Below are 23,716 nucleotides of genomic sequence, written 5' to 3'. Positions count from 1 at the left end.
CTTATTTCTGGGACACCCTGTATATGTAAAAGCTCAATGCTAATAACTCTTATGATGTTACACAGCGCCCTCTGCTAGCTACTATTACGTTCCAATCTGGTAAAATTTGTTAATTTTAAATTTGCAACAATTTAAAATTTTATTGCCAATTTCAATTCTCAAATTTGTTAAATAGCACTTTTTATCAGTAGTTTTTAAAATAAAAGTTAATCTACTGTATCTACTGCTAAAGTCAGTAGTTTATAGTTTATAATTAGCAATTATGACATTTTTTACCTAGACTAATGACAGTCTCTTCGTCTTTTGGTATTGCTATCATAATTTATTATTTTTTAAATTTATAATTTACCTATTTTTTTTAGATAATTAGGTTATTCAAATGTCGTAAATATTTCGTTTTGGCGGAAATTAAGCCATTCTATAACTGAGAAGCTAACTATAACATACAGATTGTCTTTTGGGGCTAAACTTTCTTTAAAACGCAATATACCAGTATGAGTTGCTGTTAGAGGGATTGTTTTAACAATATAATTGTGTTAATGTTTGTGTGGGACCGTTGGATTTTAAGGAATATCAGCTCTAAGCAAAGTAAGATTGCCGAGAGGCCAATATGTTCCATTATTCACTTACCTTTATGTGCCGGCATGATTTGTTTGTCCTTTAAAGTAGTCAATAGTTATTAGAATTTAGCCAACGTAAATTTTTATATAGTGCATTTTGAAACTATGGAAAAGGAGGTAGATAGATTTACAGTAATTTTGTAGGTATCCTCAATAGCAACGGGTATCTGTATTTGTCCATTATAAGCCTTAAATTCTGCGAACGTTGTATAAATTGTTTGAACATTATACTGGGTGACTCTTAAGTACAAATATTTTAAGGGTAGTATATTTCGACCCCAGAAACACGATTATGAAGGTTTTTTCGCAAAAAAAATGGAAATTTGGATTTTTTCTTAGTTTTTAGTTAAAAAAAACATAATTTGTTGATATAGATAGTAGATTAAATTTACAAGAAATAAAATCTAGAAAAGATGTGGTTCTCAAAATTTTAGCAAAAAATCATTTTTTTTATTCAAAATAAAATAAGGTTATTTTGGATTTATTTGAAAAACGGTACAGAGAAAATATATTGATTTCATCATCGAGATCCGGCAGTCTTAAAAATATTTGCACTTATTTAAGACTCACCCTATATAAATTTGGTGTTTTAAAACAAAACAGCTAATTAATTTTTTTTCTATTGATTTTATATAGTCGACAGTCACTTCTTAGTCCTTTTGTTACACACAGTAGGTCTGTTTGTGGCAGGTTTTTGTATTGGTAAATACAGAAGCAGTTTTTTTATATCGGTTGAGGAGTAATTGAATAGATAACATTAAAGTTATTAAATAATGTACTAAGAAAATGCATTTTTTAAATTATACGGCATACTTATAATAAGGATAAATTTTAATGTACAGGGTCTCCCAATTTCGTATGTGTTTTTTTGTTCCATTTTCGTGGATTTTTCGTTTATGAGTAAAGATACAAAGATGCGGATCTTACATCAGTGAGCTACTTTTTTTTATAAAAATAAAGATGCTAAACACAGATTTGTCCTAGCTCTCTTAGTTCCTCAAATACAGGGCGAATTTCAAATTGCTGCATTTTCGACTAGTGATGGGCAAAACTGTTATTTTTAGATAACAGTTGAAACTGTTATAGTTATTTATAAAAAACAGCTTAAAATAACAGCTTAAAAATAACAGGTTTCTTTATTTTATTGCTAAATATCTGAAAGAATATGAGGCGGTCACCGCCAGGCGTATTAACGCAGTTGCAACAATGACGTGCTCGGTGTAGTATTTCCAGGGTGTCATAACATTTCTAAATATCGATTGTTATCTAAAATACCTCTCTAAAAACGGGGGTTGTTTACAAATAAGCGCTGTTTACAAATTGCGATATAAAAAAGCCAAAATGCCGCCACTCGTCTATATCTATAAATTCCGATCTACCTACGCCCTACCCCTCGATCCGCGTAGATTCTGAATTGCGTAGCAGTGTACAGGGTGCATCTCACTCGACGGGCGAGAAGCTCTTCGTTATGATTTTACCATTTGCGGTCAAAAAATAGCAATATAAGAAAATGTGTAGTATATTCTTCATAAGTAAACCAACTACACACTAGAGTTCGAATTAATTTTACACTTAAACTAGCATGTACAGTTTGACAAATATAGGAAGAGACTTGGGGATAGCACCGGTCGCGCACACGATAGAGAGAGAACGCATTCGGCGGAAGAGAGATGCAGTTACGCTACGAAAAATCTGATTGAAGCAAATTTGTGGGATGTCCACTGCGCATCGGGGGGCGTCTCTTATTTTATATTTCTCACGTCTCTAGCTATACTTGTTAAGTTGTACCCGCGACTTCGTTCGCATCGAATTATTAATTTGTAATGGTGATGATAAAGCAAAGCAAGAATTTCCATTAACATACAAACTGGATAAAATTTTCTCACATTTGCCAAAAATATGCTTTAAACGTCGAGCAGTTTAAGCAGAATCGTGGTTAATCAATTACTCAACTTTTTGGAACACCCTGTATTATTTTTTAAAAAATTTCAAAATATGTAAAAAAACAAAATAAATTATGCGTGTCCAATCGTTTTCCCGAAAGACTAACCGTTTTTTAAATAATAAATATTGTAATATTTGAGGGGCGTTTTCACCCTCTTGGAATTTGAGATTCGAGAAACCCCTCCTTATCGCACCTCTACACCCCACAGTCAATCCGTTTACCAAAAATCAGCTTTAAACGTCAAGCAGTTTAAGCAGAATAGTGATTACTCAGTGGTCATATTTTATGAAACACCCTGTATATATTTTGTAAAAATCTCAAAATATGTAAAACAACAAAATAAAATATACGTGTTTAAGAGTTTTTTCGAAAAACTCACCAGTTTTTAAATAAAAAATATTCTAATATTTGAGGGTGGTTTCACCCCCTTAGAATTTGAGTTTCGAAAAATCCCTTCTTATCGCACCTCTACACCCTAAAGTCAATCCGTTTTCCAAAAATCAGCTTTTTACGTCAAGGGCTTTAAGCAGGATCGTGATTAATCAATGACCAGATTTTTCAAAACACCCTGTATACATTTTTAAAAAATCTTAAAATATTATTCTGAAAATTTTTCAGAATAAATAAATACTTAAATATTGAAACTTAATAACAAAGTATTGAAACATACAGCGCCATAATATCTCGACCTCCGCCCGTTATGCTCGTAACAGGTTGAAAAACAATATGTATCTAAAACAACTGATGCGTTATTCTCCAACCTGTTTCAAACCTCCGATTATCTCGAACGCCGTTCTGTTATGCTCGTAACAGGTAAAAAAACAACATAGCTAAAACAACTGATGCGTTATTCTCCAACCCGTTGCGAGCCTCCATCGACAATCGACCGATGCAGCAGCGCTCCTTTCCCACTCCTGTTATCTCGACAGCCAGGCGTTATGCCCGCAACTGTTTCAAAAAAGCTGCTTCTTTTATATCCTATTATTTTTAAGCTGTTGTCAGCCCAACACGACGCGCCGCGCCGTAGCGCATACCCCACTCCGTTGTCCGTTGTATCTCGCCGCCTGTATCGATGGTTGTCGAAATAATAGGTTTTCCATCCATACTAGTTGTTTTTTGGAATTGCTTCGAGCAGCATCGAATTTCGTGGCGGTGCAAAGCGCCGACTTCGTTTCACGAACACTCGATCTCTGCGTGTCGTTATTTTATATCTGTTATTTTTTAAAAGCAGTAACGGTTGCGTTATGTTATTTCTAAATAATTGTTATAAAATAACAGATAGTTAAATAACAACCCATCACTATTTTCGACTGCCCTTATTATTTTTTATGATATCTCGGTTATCTTATAACTTATCGAGAAGTTGAAAACAGAGTTCCATCGAGTTTTTCACATAGAATTCAGTGGCATATCTAGTATTTCGCTGAGTGCTGTCATTCTTGAAATATAACTCAAGCTTGTGTTTTTTTAAATGGGATACCCTGTATATTATTTTTTTATTTTATTTAGCTATTAACTTTTTTGGACATAAGTGGTTTATAGAATACAAACAAGTGTTTTATATATAAAATAAGATATATTTATATAAAAATATAAATTAATATAAAACTCATAAGATAGCGAGATGACACTTGAAAACAATTTCTTGAATGACACTTAAAAACAACTTCCTGAATTGAAACAAGTGGTTTTATGTATATCTGGTTTTTGCACAAAATATAATATCGTTGATTGAAAGAATTGGGAAGATACGCAACCTAATGGGCAAATTCGTGACAAAGCTGATTTGATTTCCTCTGAAGTCTCAAGTGATGTACGATGGAGCTTCTACTCGTTCTGCGGCCAACGCATAAAACACTCATTTTCTCTAATTCGGCTAGCGAAGGCATATCAAAGACGGTGTGGAACTGAAAGCGACAGTGTTGCCATATTAAAATGTGTAAAATCTGTAATACGTTTGACGAAAATATCTTTTTTTTATGTGCGTTTATGTATTGAAAATGTATTCGTGTTAAACATAGAAAAAAACAACAAAAATAAAAATTCTTTTATAGGTACTGAATATTTCGTATGATCGAAAAACAGTCGGTTAGTTTTTAGTTGGCTTAGAAATGACGACTATTAACATTTACCATAATATTTGACAAATGGAATAAGAGCGATCTTCATTTTTTTTCTCAGCGTTCTTTGTTTAATCATATAATATTATATTAAATTGTTTAACGATAGAAAATCCGTATTATTTTGGCAAGACTGTCTCCGGCAACCATCCACTCTGTCGACAGAAAGCAGAACTATAGTAGGGTATTCTTTATCGCGCTGTAAACAACTGAGCGCGCAGCGGTGGATAGGTAAACTAAATCTCCGTCAGCTTGAGTAGCGGCAACGGTATCGCCAATTACATCTCAGGCAGGTTTTGTGCCACAAAATCGCCCATAAGGTTGCGTATCTTCTTATTTTTTCAGTCACCGATATTTTTTTTTTTTCAAAATATTGCAATATTATATTCCCAATGTATGGGAATATGCATGGAATAAGTAATATACATGCATACGAATGATACTCAACAACATTAAACTTGGACTATAAACGATGAAGATCTTGAATGCGTGAAATGGCGTTGAATGTTCTGAAAAAGATTATACTGAAACCTTTTACCAACTAAAGTATATTTATTTTTAAGTAAATTTTATTTGAGTAATCCTATTTTTAATGAAATATTTGGTTTGACTTGTTACTGCAATTATTTCTAATTTTCTAGATGAAAGAAAATGTTTTCTCTTGAAGAATAACATTTGACAGACTCATTAGCTCATCAGTTGAGTTTATTTCAGTTATTTTTTATATATTACAGTTATTGCACGTAGTATTCCAGTTTTTCAAGCTTGCTTTTATATCTTGTATAATATATTAAATATATGTTTTGGTGACAAGTTTAGGTATTAATTGCTTATGCCTAAAAACCGTATATATGTATCATGCATTTCAATTTTGTACAGCTTTTGATTACAATTTAAAAGCGATTTCGATGTACTTTGCGAAGATAACATTGAATTTTCTTAGGGAGTAGACGAAACTATAGTATTATATTCGATTTGTAATTGCGTGTGCACTACGTGAGTTTATTTGAAGTGAAACTTCTTGCTTCCGTCCGTCTGTCGTTCCAATCGACCCATAATTCAGAAAAATCCTGATGATTTCGGCCATTTAGAGGCAACGGTTCGAACTACATTCGGATGAGATTCTGGGAATGGTCTCGGATCTCACACCACCAATCCAACTCTTGACGCGCACCTACAACGTCCTGTTTCCGAATAAGGACGAATGGGATAAAAGCCGAGAAACGGCTTATTACTTGCGGAAATGTGTTGGTACACGGACGGATCCAAAAACGATAAAGGATCTGGCGCAGGAATTTACTGCAGCAGTCCAAAGACTGAGATCTACCACAGTCTTCGAAAACACACCACTATTTTCCAAGCTGAGCTATATGCGATTGAAACCTGTGTGCAACTGCTGGTAGAACAGCAATACACCGGGAAAACAATAAGCATATTTTCGGATAGTCAAGCCGCGTTGAAAGCACTTGAGGCAACGAAAAGTACGTCCAGGACGATTCTTCATTGTAGGAAACTACTCAATATATTAGGAGATGGAAACAAAGTGTCGCTAATATGGATACCGGGACATGTCGGCCTAGAGGGAAATGAACGTGCTGATTCCCTCGCCAAAACTGGTGCAGGCTCGCCATTCGTGGGCCCAGAACCGACACTTAGCGTACCAAAAAATCTCGCAAGAGACAGGCTCTGTGAATGGGTTAGGGGTGTGACGTTTCGGGACTGGTATGACAGTCCCAGAATGGAACATGCCAAGACAATCCTAGCAGGGCCATCCAAACGTAGAACAGATGAACTCCTAAAGGCTGGTAGGAACGGAGCGCGTACGCTTACTGCAGTATACACGGGCCACTGCCGGCTGAAATCACACCTACACAGGATGGGACTGGTGGAAGACGCCGAATGCCGACTCTGTATGGAAGATGACGAAACAATGAAGCATGTTATGTGTACCTACCCCGCTAGGAGCAGGACCAGGTTTGAGGTGTTTGGCAAACCCACGCTAGACCTATCAGACCTAGAAGACATGTCACCCTCGGACATAACGGCCTATGTTAAAAGGCTGGGTCTTGAGGGCGAACTTTAATGCTCTTTTTCTATTAAAGAGCTTGTAGAAACTGAGCCACAATAGGCCCTCGCGGCCTCAGTGGAGGGTCCCACCTGGGACTCACTCTTAGTAAAATACAATACAAAAAACGGTTCGAAACGTCGAGGGCGTCATCTTATAGCCCGTCCCCAATTATGCCGAAATTAACCCACATTTTTTTTCAAAATCAAATTGTTAGTCCCATCCTGATGAAGATGTAAACGAAACGTTGCCGTCGTATCCAACTTTACAGGGTGGGACCATGTGCACCGTCGCTCACATAGCCTACCCACCAAATTTGGTCGCGATCGGAAGATCAACCAAATCAACTTTTGACGTTTCTTACGTTATAACTAACTGTTACAGTGACACGGTCAAGTTGGCAATCTATCGACAAATCAAATTTCATTTAAATCGGACGATTTCATTTAAATCGGACGATTTCATTTAAATCGGACGATTTCATTTAAATCGGACGATTTCATTTAAATCGGACGATTTCATTTAAATCGGACGGTTTATAGTGCACGAAACGTCGCCAAAATATCATGAAAAACTACGTTCCGAGTTTCAGCCCCCTAGCTCATACAGGGTAACAATTTGAAAACGAACAGTATTTAATATTGCCTCTACCGATGATGAAGTATGAAAATTTGGCGAAACATGTCAATTTACATATCAAGGGGGACAATTTTTAAGGCATTTGTTGTCGTAATTTTAAATGGCAACCCCTATTTCTTTTACCCGTTTTGGTGTTTCTTATAGAATTCTACATAAACTGCATTATTTTTTTGAGAATTTTATAAGGAACACAAAAATGGTAAAAGAAATAGGGGTTGCCATTTAAAATTACGACAACAAATGCCTCAAAATTTGTCTCCCCTTGATATGTAAATTGACGTATTTCGCCAAATTCTCATACTATCATCGGTAGAGGTAATATTAAATACTGTTCGTTTTCAAATTGTCACCCTGTATAGAGCCCGAGTTACGACGCTGCGTCGTAACCTCCGATCGTTATCACTTTTCCTCTCGCGTCTCGTGTGTCACGACCTTTTCTACTTTCACAATTTTTTACCCAATTTTTACTCCCATCGCGCTTAAAGAAGTTTCACTTTTAAAAGGAAAGAATTATTACAGTTTGAAATAACCGAGGAAATAATTGAAATTGCAGTTTTTTTTTAATTCTTACTCTTATTTTAAATGTGATAAAGCCAATCCAAAAATATAAGAAAATAAAAGATAGATATTTAAAATTTCCAAAAATGTGTCTTGAACAATTTTATTATTACCTTCCCGAATATTTTCGGATATTCTATTTGCATTTGTAAAATATGCAAAATAACAAGCATCCCAAAAATAACATTGTACTTAATATTATGTAGATTATGTAAATTAAATAGATACGAATTTCTTATAATTGTTATTGCAAACACTTTTATTTTTGTAACATTAGAGCATTTATACATACTAAGGGCTGGCAAAGGTTAGTCTTGGGTCGAGATTTTCGTATGTAAGAAGAGTACAATACGTTTTATAATGTACTGAACAAAGAGGGAACAGTAAACACCTTGCCAAACGTATGAAATAAACCGAGAAACTGTGCACATTGTTAAGAGACGTGGAAGGGATATAGCTGATTTGTCGCAGTCGACCGTTTGACCCAATCAGTACAATGTCAGTACTTAAAGTTCTAGGGAAAGGTGTACATCATGCGTTTAGCTTCACGATTTAATTATGTCTCGTGTTACTTTATTTGTTTATTTATTAACGAGTCAAATTAAAGTAAATTTTTAAGTGCAAGTTAGAAACACTTGCATTTTTGGTAAACATAAGTGGAATTAAGTTGGTGTTCGACAGTGGTCGCTCTATTAGAACTCTGAATTCAAAAATCGATATCTCGAAATCTATTAGAAATAATTGATTGTAGTTTTTTAAAAACTTTCTTTGCAGACAGTATGCAAAAATCTTTTTAAATAAAAGTTACACGATTGCTGAAAACTGCTATGCACTAAAAGTAAATGGATGGGTTGTTTAAATTTTAGAATGAAAAAAACAACCTATCGATTTTTTCTTATGTAAACATATAGTAAATGATCCGATCCTCAAAATAAAAAAGCTTCAATATCTAAAGTGGTTCTTAAGTTATTGCATGTTATGTGTAAAAAAGTTGAGTTTTTAAATGATCGCGATTACTGACGTTTTCTCGTTATAAAAAAAATGGACACCCTAACGATATCCTTATAATTCCATTTCAGATGCTCAGAAACATATCTACTGATTTTTTCTAGTTACCTTTTCGCAAAAAAAGTCTTAAAAACAAGCGGTTTGCGATCGTGAATTTACTTTACTTAATAGAGAAAGACGTACCGGCAACAACGCAACAGCACACCGTCGCATTTCTCTCACTCCGACTTAATAAGATCCCTGTGCGATTAACTTCTACACATTTAAATACCGACCCAAAGGTAACAGTTGCCAGCACGGTATAATTGTAAATATATTAGAAATACACGTTCACTTTAATATATTTGGTATTGGATTTTGTTATAAATAATCAAATAAATTATCTAATAAAAAATGTTTTACATTATGAAACAAAAACATATTCTCTACATAAACGTTTAACAGTCTTTACATAAATATATTATTTTAAATTTATTATATAAAACAAAAAATATTCCAGTAAACTTTAGAAAAACAAGCCCTGGTTTGTTAATTATAACATCTATTATATTTAAATAGTCGTTTAACAATTTAAAACCGGCATTTTTGTTGAATTTAATACTATATTTGTTACATTACTAACTCCTATTATTTAATGTAACCTGATCTTTTTTCCGTTGTTCTATATTCACTTTACCTCTGATCAACTATATTATATTCTATAACTATTTACGTAGATATATCTAAGAGCATGTAAATCGAAATCGCTAAAAGTACATTTTTTTGAAATCTCACATACTGCATGTATTTTAAACCAGTGGGCCACCATACGATTAACTGATATTTAATTATGAATATATATCGAAGTTTGAAGGTTACGAAATTTATAAGAAACGTTAAAATCACTTGCAGTTCAATCTTTATAACTTTATAAAACGCATAATTTTATAATCAACCAGCTTTCAATATAGTATACAGGGTGTCAGAAAATAATGTATCTAACTTCGGTGGGTGATTCTACAGGTAAAAATAAAACAAAAAGTTCTTTTGCACATATGCCCTAAAATGTTTCCTGAAGAAATTACAGCCCTCGAAAGGTTAAATAAAAATAATATATTTTGTTTATTTTTAAGAACATTAGTAAACCGTTTTTCTTGAAATTTGTTACCCTTACACACATTTTAATGCCAAAGCGAATGGTGATGTAAGTGTAAAATTCCGTAACAGCCGTGAACCGGTACATTCATTTAATACGGTACTTTCCATTAGGGTAAAGAGTACTACTTGTGGTACTTAGGATAGAATAAGTATCACCAGTAGTACTCTCTACCCATTAGGTTTATATTTTTTACATTTTTTTTTGTGAAAAATTCCGTAACAGCCCTGAAAGGGTACTTTCCATTAGGAAAGTACCCTTTCAGGGCTGTTACGGAATTTTTCACAATCGCCATTCGCTTTGGCATTAAAATGTGTGTATGAGTACCAAATTTCAGGAAAACGGTATACCAGTGTTCTTAGAAATAAACAAATATATTATTTTTGTTTATACTTTTGAGAGCTGTAACTTCTTTGGGAAGTATTTTAGGGCATATGTTGATATTTTAGGGCATATGTAGGGCAATTTTAGGGGATACGTTTTTTATTTTTATTTGTAGAATCATCCACCAAAGTTAGATACACTATTTTTTGACACCCTGTATATAATATAAGAGGTACAATTTCGGTTGATTAAGACAAAACTTATGCTATAAGTTAGGGCAAACGTCTGTGAAGAAAACTCCGGTATCCTAGTTAGTTTCCGATTTATGTCAATATAAAAGAAATGAAAATATTACTTTTATTTTATGACAATATCTTCAGAACTCTTATCTATTGTAACTTAAGTTGGTAGTTTTATATTTTTGATTTCAACCAATTAAATGCCGTCTTCATAAATTTTCTAAGCTTTCTAGATTTCGCACAATAGCTGAGTTCTTGTTTTGTTATGGCCGCTATTTTGAATATTTACTACATTAGGGAGAAAATGGGATGGAAACTACATTAGGGAGAAAATGGGAAACGGAAAATTTACTACATTATGGAGACGATTTTTTATAATATTCTTATGCTTATTATCAGGTCTGCTTTGGAGAAACAGTTAACACTATCTGAAAGTCAGTATTTTTGTTGGTCTACATTAACTAAATGGAAAAAATATTTTCTTTATTAAAATATAATATATAAATAATAACTCCCGTATATAGCGTTTAACGCCTTGGGAGTAGCAAGGTACAGCTTGCCATACTAGAGCCGTTCGGTATACAAGGAAGGTAATGTGGCTAGCACTACGCTTCAACCGCCTATTATTACCTCAGAATTGTGAATCCCAAGTACTCGTTTAAGGCTGAGCCGACCAACTATTTTTATTTTAATAAAAATAGTCGGCTGATGAAATGCCGGGTGTGGGATTCGAACCACTACCTTGAGATTGGTAGACGCGAGCCTGTACCTCTACGCCACCAGGCACCTATTAAAATGTAATCCCACTAATTGTTTTTCTTTCAATATTTTTAAAGGTTGATTTCCTGCTAGGTAAAACATGAACAATTTGACCTTACGGAATATTAGAGTTACATTCCGTTACCAGTTATTACTTATTTATTTATACCACAGGTTGAAATACCGTATGATCGAAAAAAAACGGCGTCCAGTTGGCTGGGAAATGAACATCAATGACATTTCCCATATAAATTTACATATAAAATGACAGCGATCTTCATTCTATAGCCATCGCTGACGCCGTTTTTTCTCGATCATACGGTATTAGTTTTATTAAATTCTAATTGTAAACTGGCCGACAAATTTCCAGATATTAATGTAGATACCGTTACTATATATTTATATTTTAAGTATTAAAGAATATATTTTTATTTTTATTGTCATATTTATTAATATTGGGATTTATTTATTCGTTGTTACAGGTTGCCGCCTTGACTAAGAATCCTTTAGCTGGTTTGGCTGCGTTAGGTTTGGGGGGCTTGGCACCAGCCAATACAGGAGGACTTAATCCTGCAGGTAATTTTAATATATTACTTTTACATTTTAACCATATATCTCTAGAACATGGTTTTTCAGCTCTAGCTGCATTAGCTGGCTCCCAATTGCGAACTTCAAATACTCGTAATCAACAAAATTCCAATCAACAAACTCACGAAATGACTGTGCCAAATGAACTAATTGGATGCATTATTGGAAAAGGAGGTACGAAAATTGCAGAAATCAGACAAATTTCCGGTGCCATGATACGCATTTCGAACTGCGATGATCGTGAAAGCGGCTCTTCCGACAGAACCATCACTATTTCCGGAAATCCAGACGCTGTCGCGTTAGCGCAGTATCTGATTAATATGAGGTAAGATTTTTTCATATATAACGATAATATTTAGTATCGTAAATGTATTTATCTACGCATGCGTAATTGATATTTAAAGAATATCCCAATCAGATACTCTAAAATAACAGTCTACATATTCGAATCAAATGATGTGTTTTATAATATGAAAAAGGGAAATGTGTCATGAGTGTTTTAAATGTCGTCTTATAAAAAAGTAACGTTTAAAGATAAGGAAACACATTAATAACCTATTAACCCTTAATCCAATACTTAATTCTCATAAATTATCATTTTCCCTCACCAATTCTTTAAATAACACATCGTCTGATCCTTGTCCTCTGCTATTCATTATATCATGTACATCAACATATCTTTTGTTAGTCGCTTTTTCCCACACTTAAATCTGTCCAGGTCTCAAAGATCCTTACCTCTTTTGAGTCTGCTAAATATGTTTTGTGGTCATACAATTTAATCTATTTATATATTTTTTTTTAATTGGTAGACAATGATGAATTATAAAGTAAAATATCTTAGTGGGACATCGTCTTTAATTTTGAAATTTTACAATTCAAGCGTGGGGTTGTCCTCCAGATTATCCAAACCAGAATTATATGGTTGTCATATTATGGAAATTTTCATACTTAGGTTGCTAAAAATGTTATTCTTGTTTTCTTTAAATTTACAATCTTTTCCAATGGGGTTCCTTGTGGACAACCTATGCTTCCTGCCACTTTTAGTTGTGTTGCTTGAACCACAAGGTTTACTGACTTCATTGTTGTCCTCTCACAAACAAAAAATACGTCAGTTTTTTTAAGTCTAGCGAATCAATACTTTTAATAGTATAATGGTGTAGTGGAGTGCTTTAAGCCCTTATGGGATACAAACCTCGGAATTAATTTACTATGAACGAATTTTTATAAAACTTTTTGCCATTGTATTGTTAATAAGATATATTACAAAGTTTACCCATTTAAATTCGTTGCTTTCACTTTAGTATTTAAATAAACACATACATACAAGATCCGTGTTCCGAAAAAAACTCTGTTTCAGGATTCTTATTTGAGTTTTTCATTCCAAACCTTTTACAAAATATGTGTTTAATGGTAGTTTACATTTCAAAAATATTTTTATAGGTTTGATACAGGGGAGTCAAATATATTTTTACGCTTAAGTTCTAGTTTTTCAAATGAAATGCTTTATATTTGTTTAGTTCAGTGAATTTGCTGCAAAATTCCGGTTCCAAAAATATCTTAATACCATAGAGTATACTGAGTGGTTTTTGAATTATGACCATGTCTATGAGGTCGTCAATCTAGACGTCCAGGAACCTTCATATGAGAACTTCTAATCGAGACGATCGACTTATTGTAAGTTTATCGCTAAGAAACTGCCGTTTGTCATCTTTTCAAATTTATAATCAATTGCACCTAAGGAACGTACATATTAACTAGCGGACTATAAGAAGAAGACTAAATGAAGCAAATCTTATGTAAGAAGGCCTGCTTCGGGACCAGAACTTACTAGATCTGTTGACTAGAACTAGAGGCAAAGGCAATGTAAAAATTACGAAAAAAGTCTTCTTCAAAAGCGAATATCTCCAACAAAAATAAAGCTAATGAGATGAACTATCGAGAAAGGATGTATCTAGATTATAAAATGATTTTAAATTTCTTGTTGTTTTAACATATTCCACATGGTATCGCAAACTTTCACCAAAATATCAACATTTTGTTTTCGCTCGTGTAATTAACAGATGAGGTGTTTCATTTTTAATTTAGATAGATACTAAAAAGTCAAATAATTTGGCTACATACTATAAAAAATCATCAAAATCGACCCACTAGAACAAAATATATTAAACTTTAAAATACATCAAGTGTGAAAAGGATGTGTTTCAAAAACTATACATTTGTCATATACTTTTCTAATGAAACTCGCCTTTGTTTTTTTTTACTAGAGCCCGAAAATCAATTAATATATAGGGTGTTCCATTACAAAAAAACAAAGTTTAATTCTCCTTGCAAAAACCGCGTCGTATATGACACGCCACCCTGTATAACTCGATTATAATCAATATTTCAATGATTAAAATATAAGCAGTATAGGTATAGCTTATGCATTAGATTCATTTATTTCAATAAATTTACTTAGAATGAAAATAAAAAATAGATAACTAAGAATTTTTTACTAAAATAAAAAATTAAGAGCTACGAAAAAAAATAGGTAAGCATTTTAGTATTTTATCAATAAAACATAATACAGAAGGTTTCGCATTAATATATTCACAGTAATTGAATTCCAAGGTAGAAGACTACATGCACTCCACAAGTATAGTAAATTAAAAATTATAATAAACCTGGTAATATTATTGTTTTTTTTTAATTTTTATTTACCTAGTAGTACTTAAGTAGGATTTTCTAAAATATTTTTTACCGTAAGACTTTCAATAACGAATATCTTTTTTTTTATATTTCAAAAATACTTATATATATATATTATTGAACAATGACTACATTGATCCTAAAATAACCCCAAAAACATTTAGTTTATTAAGCCATGATACTGACTTTAAAAAATATAGAAGATATTCGGGTTATATTTACATGTTAGGTTTTTGTTTTGTTGTCAGTTAACAAGTCAGCGATTAACTATGCTGAAAATTTCGATCCAAAATTAGTGAAAGGATACTCGCGTTTTAATTTTTAAATGCGGGACCACAAAACTCCTACTTATACCCTATGATCACCCACCCACCCTAATAACCCTTTATCTCCCCACAGCGTCGAGCTGCAGAAGGCCAACCTAGAATCCCAAGGTTCCCCGAACGCCAGCGGTTCCAACTCCACTTCCACTACTGCTGCCACTTCCCCATTGGCCAGCGCCATCCCACTCGCTCAGCTCCTAGCCAAGCCTGGAGCCCTCAATGCCCTCACTAGTCTGAGCGCATTGGGCGGGCTCACGGAACTGTTAGGCGCGGGTACCGGCTCTACCACTGCTCCAATTCAAACCACGGGCGTGCACAGGCCGCATAAGTCTTCGTCGAGTTACGGAAGGTCAAGCGAACAAGGCAGCAAACTGAAGAGCGAAAGGAATAAGTTTAATCCATACTAGATGTACTTGCCATTAATTTCATATTTTCGGTATGAAAAGCTATCGTTGACTTTATATTTTTGACGATTTTGTAATTTGACATAATATATGTAGCAAGCTAGTATGTATTGGGGCCATTTTTAGAAATTTGTATTAGTTATCGCTATTCTGTAGAATTGAGAACTGTTTTCCATTCATATCCACGCTTTAAAACTGATTGTTCTTTTTGGTTTGGTCGAGATTTATGATGAAGGGTTCGATTTTAACAGTTATAAAAAATAATGTTAAAATTTTTCATTGTTTTTATGTTATTTAATACAATAACGTTATATGAAGTACTTATAAACAATGTAATGATTTGTAAAAGAATAATATTGCGGGATAGAGATGGAATTTTTATGTTTTTTTTTTCTCTCTTATGTCTGTTCTTATATTTTTTATTTACTTCTGTTGTATTTTTCATACCTTGAACTTCAAGGTAGTAATTAATACATACAAATAAACAAATTTTATTAAAATTACTTGCATATATGTGTACACACACACATATGTGTCACAAAGTCCGCGTCATATGGAACTTTTTTATTTATTGACTTGTGAAATTTGACTAGGTTAAACTTTGTTTTTCATTATGATTGTTTATATATTTTTAAAATATTTTAAGGATATATTTCGGAAGAAAACTTTGAATTAAGACTTAAAATATCATAGATTTTGTGAATGGAAAGCAGCTCTTGACAGATAGTGTTAATTTCTTAATAATAGGTAGGATTTGTACTGATCTAAGCTAAGATAAATGTCATTTAATTGTCAATTTACATTAAACCCTTACTAAACGTCGACTGATATTGAGTTTGTTTAATAACATTTTATTGAATGAAAATTAACAAAATATATTGAATAGACTGAACAAAAAGATATATTAGGTGTAAGTTTACTAAGCCGAATAAAATTAAATATCCCTCTGTGTTAGTTCTTTTATTGTACAGCCAAAAATTTTATGATCGTGTGTCATTCAACAAAGGACATTTTATATAATTTTTATATTCTCATAATATCGAGCATAATATGAAACTTTGGTACGACTGATATTGCAAATTGAGAACTAGCCTCTGTGAATCCGTCTCAGATACTGGCTTTTCTCAAAGCCCTGAAACTATACGATGAGTTATAACTCGTTATAGCTCAAGAAAGGGAGACAATAGATCTGCAAGGTCGCGGTGCTTAACTCCTCACCCAAATATTCTACATTCTAATTTGTTATTGTTTCAACTTGAACCTAAAATATAATCATTTTGAAGTCTTATTCTCAATATTGCAGTTTGCAGGAAACATATTTGTTGTCAAGTAGTGTCTGATAAAGGCTGTGATTCTTTTGTTAATTCAATTCATCCCTAGTTTAATTACGAAATTGGTATTTTTATTTATTTATATTGTATGTAGTATTTGGTATTTTAGCATTGGTCTGAACCAGTACAAGTAATTGGCGCATAAGCTTCCATCGACATTTAGCAAGGGTTATGTATATATTAAAATTTTCCATTAAACAATTGGCTATTGGAAAAACAGGAAATCGTTCGATTTTCACAAAATAAATGTATACACCCTATTATGAGGTTGTAGATGATTTTTTTGATAGTCTCTTGCCGTTTTTCAGAAAACCGAAAAATTATTTAAAAATTGAATTTTTCTTAATTTAAGCCGTATAAAGTAATAATTTCATTATAATATAGTTTATCTAAAAGCCACACTTCATTGGGTATAGAAAAATACCCAAAATTTTACTGAAAAACGCCTTTCTTAACAAAATAAACAAAGCAAATTCAGACAAGATGAAAGCTGTGATGAAAGTTTGACATTCATATATGCGACATTCTATACAATGAGAGAGACAAATATAATTCTATAAATCTAAAAATGTGCAACGTTGTCATGTCTTGCACTTTTTCGGTTGATTAGGGACTATTATTAAAATAATTGGTAGGGGATTAGGTTAATGTCTATTGTCTAGCTGTAGCTCTAACAATGTTCTGATTACTTGGTGTCACTGTTTTGTTTAGTTAATCAGATTTTAATACGCATCATCGGATACGTAATAAAAAAACAGAAATAAACAAAAGTGTGAAACCAAGCAATCAAAATACACTTACATCGTGTTTTGGTTTCTAGAGCGATAACTAGGCATTAACCTAATCCCATCAATTATTTTACTAATAATGATTGTTTTGAATATTTTCATCTGTTATGTGCCATTGTTAATTATGATAATGAAAGGAAACCGTATCATAATCCATAGTCACTTCGCGAAATACGATGGTCTAAAAGGATAAGGGATACGGTGCCGAAACTCTGTAACACGCCTTAAGGTTTAAAGTTAATACAACCAGGAAATCATGAAAAAGGCTTAAACCAAAGCAATCACAACTCATTCGCGACCCCGTTAGCGTCTGGTCTAAATATATTCTATATTCTATGATATCAAAGTGTAGTTGTGGGTAAAAAATTAATCTGTGAATCTGGGTACCAGCTAAATTTAGATATAGCAACATGGCTTTAAATGTTGCCAAATTAAAGCCATGTATAAATGTCACTAACACGTGACCTAACATTTTCAGATTATTTACAAATCTGTTTTTGCAATTTCCTCTATTATGCATAGAATTGGACAAAAAAAGTAACAGAAAATAGCAAAAACCTGAATGATTATTGAATATCTAACAAAACTTTATAAAATATGAGAAATTTTGAAAAATAGCATTTGGTTACATTTTTGGATTTTTCTGAAAAACGAAAAAAGGGGCCGCCAAAAAAGGTCAGATTCGTAATCTGCCACCTCGAAATAGGGTGGATGTAAATTTTGGTGAAAATCGGACGATTTCCAGTTTTTCCAATAATTACCAAACAATTTATTTCTAATATGTTATATGAAAATTAACTCGTTCAAGGATCATTCTGGCTTTATTTAGATTTAAGGCTTATGATCAGAACTCTTCGCAAAAATTGGATCAGTGATGCTTTTTGCAAACTACTATACCCCTATAAAAATATATCTTTAAAATAGCTGCATCTAAAGTATCCATCTAACAGTCATCAGTCTTGCGGGTGAACGCTTCTTCAGCGTTATAGTCCAATCAGTGGAGGGCCATTATAGGCCTCTGCCATACAAAAGGTGGTGTAGTAGTAATTTGTTAATATGTTGTTAAGGTTTAGGTCTTGATGAAAAATCCAAATTTTCGACCTTGGGGTGCGACCGCTCGAGCCGCCATCTTGAATTAAAGATACAAAAAACTGTATTTTTCAAAATATATCCGCAGCGGTTAATCTTACGATCAAAATGTTTTTTCGATGTATCAAGTATAACGGGGCATCGTAAAAAGGGCGAAACAATTTGGGTGGAGTAATTATTTGGGCGGAGGCAAAAAGGGCGAAGAATATTTTGCAGATAACGAAATTTTCCCCAAATTATTTCCTAAGTACAATCTTTTTGTTGACGCCCTTCTTGTTTCCGCCCAAGTGACGTAGACCCAAGAATACGAGCCCAGTCGCATATGAATTGGACCAAGGAAATATATTAACACAATATCGCATTTCTGAACTAATTTTTATTAAATAACTTTAACAAAAACAACTAAGATAATTTGCTGCTATATGGTATTAACAACTAATCAACAATATTTGTTGCTTATTTCAATTACAACAAAAATAATAAAAAAACAATTAATTTATAAAGTCTATCGCATATTAATTGGCCCATCATCTCATGCATCATGATAAAAATATGCTTACGCGGTGAAATCGAATATATTTTGTCAAGCGGGCCATGGAGAAACCAAAATGTTATAATAAAATGGTTGCCCAGTAATGTCAATGTAGCGTCTAATGTCAGTTTGTTTGTTGATACAAAGTGCTCGTCGCAGTTTTGCTATGGCAAATCCCGAAGTTAATTTGTGTTTCATTTGTGATAAACGTTTGATTGAAAGTGACTCTGACTCAGTTGTTGTGAAGGAGAGAGGCGTGCAGACTTCTCAAATCGAGTTTTTTTCGCTAATAAATCGCCATGGCACTACCTTATTTTTAAGTTTTTTTTATGTTGTGCGTTATATTTGGCTCCGTGGCACCGTGGCACTACCTCACCAGCCGTTGCTGTTTATACCTATGTAAAAAATAACGAGAATTTCGGAAAAATTACAAAATTGGGGAATTTTCCTATTTTTTTTGGAAAATATGTTCAACTTTTCGTCACTGTACCTTCTATCCAAGATGGCGGCTCGAGTGGTCCCACCCCAAGGTCGAAAATTTGGATTTTTTGTCAAGACCCAAACCTTAACAACATATAAAACCACCTTTTGTATGGCAAAACACCCCACTGACTGGACTATTAGGCAGCGCCGCGAAATTATTTCTGAATATTATTTTATAGCGTTAACTAAGTAATAAGCGTATATAGTTCACGTTTATACATCACCAATCGTAAGCAAGGAGGCGGTTGCAGTTCAATTGCGACATGAGTTGATGACACGTTGGCTTCTTTAGATGAAGCTACTCTCACAAAGTATTTATATGAAGTATTAGACGAGTGGTTGTATTTACGTGGTTACAAAAGACTTATACAAGTTACAAGTGGCCGGGGTATTGTTTTCTTTAGTATTCCTGGTATCCTAAGAAAACTGCAACGTTTTATATAAAGTAATATGAAATTAATCAGTTTTTGTACATACTTAAATATTTTTTTGTCGATTGTGTCGAAATTCAGCTGTTGTATTTACATTAGTAAGGGTTTAACTAATATAAAAAAAATAAGTTCAGTGGCTAATATTTAACCTAAATATTCGGCGCCACTGGTTGTTTTGTTGTATTTTTTTTCAGATTAAGTAACTAAAAATACAACTTTTTTGTCGAACTTTCTTGAGTTTTTCGCGAATAAAAAATGAATGATATATACATACAATCTTTGCATAACCTAGTAAATGTCAAAACTCGCCTATTACACTGCTACATTTAGAAAAAAATCAGGTCGTGCCATGTCACTGTGTTACTTTCCTTATGAACTGATACTGCTTTCATTTAATTTAATATTTTATCTTTTTATTTGCGACCAAAGGAAACTTTATTTTAGTAATATTTAAAAATATTTTATTAAATAAAGTATCTATGAAGAAGTATGTGCTTGAAGATATTCATCAACATATCTTATATACAGTGGCGGATCGTGTGTTCTGAAGGGGGATGGGGCGCACAGCCTTCCGCAAGCAAAAGCTTATCTACTATGTTTAGTCCATAAAGTATGTCCTTCTATAAATCAAACCAAATAAACTTTTAGTTAAGTGATTGGCAAGCTTGACCGGCACAGCGTTGCCGACTTTTACATATTTTCTTTTAATCAAAATATTTTAGGAAACAAAAACGAATGAATTATAAATATATAAACAGTTATTATTTACATGAACAAAACTCGCCTCCTTAACAGCACTTATTAAGGGATATAACGGGCCATTATAATTGCTTTTCCGTTCGAAATTTTCTGATAAGGTTGCGATGAGTTTTTCGCAACGGCTATTAAGTTCTTCGGCATTTTGTACACTTCGCACTACTATTCACAATTTTCTGTTGCAAGGTCTGCTAGTAAAATATTTTAAGTTTAATATATTATTACAACATTACACTTAAACCAAAAACTTGTAATACAAAACTAAAGTGTCAAAATCAATCAAAATGTCAGGAAAGAAATGAATGTGGCAACTTGACATTTTTTACAGCAGAGCTACCATCTGAATCGCCAGCGGGTAATTTAAATTCCAGTTAATCAGCCCGGCGCAGAATATGTCCACAGTTGGCAACAATGAATTTAATAATCGCGTCCTCGATGACGTAACTAAAAGTTTATTGGTATCGATAGTAGTTTTCATGCTAGAGGACAGGCCGCTACTGCTTTATAAGTACAGGAAACGATTTTTTCAGTTCAAAATTTCAACAAGATAATCTAGTAGCTTAAATATAGGGGATTTAGTGCTAAAATAATACAGCTTTTGATATAAAAAAAAATTTGAATTTGAAATTTGAATATTTTGAAGTTCTTGTATATGGTAGTTATTTTTAATAGTATGGTGGTATATGAACTTTATATTAGATGGTTTGTAACAATGACAAAACCAAAGAAATTGTTTCAATTATGGATTAATATAGTTTTTTAGACTTCTTTATAGGGCTAACTAATTTACTTTTATTGTTTTGTGTATTTAATAAGTCTTATTACAATTATAATTTATGATTTAAAGATTTTTTGTGGAGTTCTTTGTAAATATTAAAGTAGTAGTAATTACAAACATAAGAATAATGTTTGCTCATTAAGTATTACTCATACATCTTAAGAGTTGTCTCGAAATACACTGGAAAAATATAAAGTCAATAAGAAACTAATATTTTTAAAATAGTGTGTTATATTGAAAATATAAACCTATCGAAAGAAGCCTTTTGATAAGTTTATCTTTCTCACAGTTTTCATACAATTTAATATTTAATAGTCAGGTCATAAATGTCTACATCAAATTATATTTTGCTTTATTTAAAACTGTATTATTGGTCAGATTTTGGTATTAAAATAGGTAAATGCATAATGTAAATATATCAACTTAACGTTGTAATATTGGTTTAACATTTTTAGATATAAGCTAAGATTACAGGGTAAAAATTGCCACTAACCATTTTTACACCCAATTGTAGGGTTAGTTATTCCTATGATCACTTATAATCTTACACAAAAAAAATTTACGTCTAAACCAATTATACAGTTTATTGAATAACCCAAAGTTTTGTATTATTTTATTTGATTTTTATATTACTGATATTTATAATTCCGACGCTTCTAGCAATGGAGGAAAATATTTATTTTATGCATATTTTTTTATTCTCACATATTGATTATTAAAAGTAAAAAAATATCTATGTGTATTATAAAATTCGACATTGCTATAAGTGGATGTTTAATTTATTTCTGTTCATTTTTGTGAATTACTATTATTACTTTATACAATAAGTTGATTAGGTCTGAAAATGTAGGCAGTTTGACATATCATAGTTAAAAGTGACATATACAGATGATTAAAAAGTACATTATAACATGCTTTTTATTATTATACTTTATATATGATTAAATTAGAATTTAGTTTTAACTTTACGTACATGCTTGATTGTATACCTATTTAGATATAATTTTATGACTAATGTAATAGTTAAGAGTTCTAAGTAAATACAGTGTGTGTATCAAAACTATTATTTTTTTATTCACATTTTTTTCAGGTACAGAATTATAAGATAATAATTATGATAAAAGTGTGACCGACCTAAATAATATTTTATTTGAGTAATAGTCAATAAAATATAGGTTTATATACTTCATATACAGGGTGTTTCAAGAAACATGAGCCATCTCTCGTGGGGAGATTTCTCACGTAAAAATAAGATTTATTTTTCATATCAACATAGGTCCGATTCTGCTTTGTTTCGTGGCTGCGGGGTGTTAAAATCTTAATTTTTTGTATTTATTATAATTTTCCTCCAAGTACTTTTAGCGATTCCATTGAAATTTTGAGGGTAAAAATTAATTAATTAAATGCGACATAATGCTAAAAAAGTATTGCCATATTCATTAGGGACGTGCATATGGGTTAACACTGGAATATTTTTCTGAAAAGAAAACATGTACGCCACTGACATGTTTTTCTCTGGTTAGAGAAATAGTGTAAACCGTTTAATGCCGATTAAAAGTTTTCTTTTGATATTTTGTCGATTTCGGCCTCCTTGGTGAGATAAACGCAACTTTATTAATTTGCTTTAATCCAAGTCTAATAGCAGCCTTTAAAAAAATTGAATATCATTAATTTGCGAAAGTTTTAAATAAGTACTCATCAAAAAATATGAAAAAAGTTCTCACAAAAATGGGTATGGAAATGCACAGTTTTAAAATTATAGGATGTTAAAACTTTAAAATTAAGTATTTTGTAATTATATTAAATTCCATTATTTTTTATTTCAATTTACTTGTGGTTGGACTAATAGTAATAATATTTAATAATAAATTAGATAAATAAATAATTTATTAACTCTATTTTTAATTTAATTTTATTAATTATTGTGATTAGTAAAATTGCGTTTATTTCATCAAGGAGGTCGAAATCGACAAAATATCAAGATACAACTTTTAATTGGCATTAAACAGCCTATACAATTATCCTATCAGAAGAAAAAAAGTCAGTGGTTTTCTAAAAATATTTCAGTGATAACACATATGCACGTCCCTGATGTATCTATCGACACTTTTTT

The 23,716-nt window shown here is 32.3% G+C and overlaps 1 protein-coding gene across 9 annotated transcripts in view; it reads left to right on the top strand.

The window, feature by feature from the left end:
• Window positions 1-23,716, top strand: part of LOC115886861 (poly(rC)-binding protein 3) — a 713,764-nt gene that overhangs the window by 680,381 nt on the left and 9,667 nt on the right. For 5 of the 9 annotated variants that reach the window (XM_030906168.1, XM_030906167.1, XM_030906171.1 and 2 more), the window contains 3 exons: window positions 11,895-11,988; window positions 12,034-12,325; window positions 15,088-22,657. In XM_030906168.1, the coding sequence (XP_030762028.1) occupies window positions 11,895-11,988; window positions 12,034-12,325; window positions 15,088-15,418 (717 nt within the window). In that variant the 3' untranslated portion in view covers window positions 15,419-22,657. Of the gene's footprint in view, window positions 1-11,894; window positions 11,989-12,033; window positions 12,326-15,087; window positions 22,658-23,716 lie in introns of those variants that run through there. The other 4 variants (XM_030906172.1, XM_030906170.1, XM_030906173.1 and 1 more) reach the window with 3 other exon arrangements.

This window comes from Sitophilus oryzae, unplaced genomic scaffold, assembly GCF_002938485.1.
Source record: "Sitophilus oryzae breed Bouriz unplaced genomic scaffold, Soryzae_2.0 scaffold_499_pilon_pilon, whole genome shotgun sequence".
Lineage (NCBI taxonomy): Eukaryota > Metazoa > Arthropoda > Insecta > Coleoptera > Curculionidae > Sitophilus > Sitophilus oryzae.
Note: the sequence above shows the minus strand (reverse complement) of the source record. Positions and strands in the feature narration are given on the sequence as shown.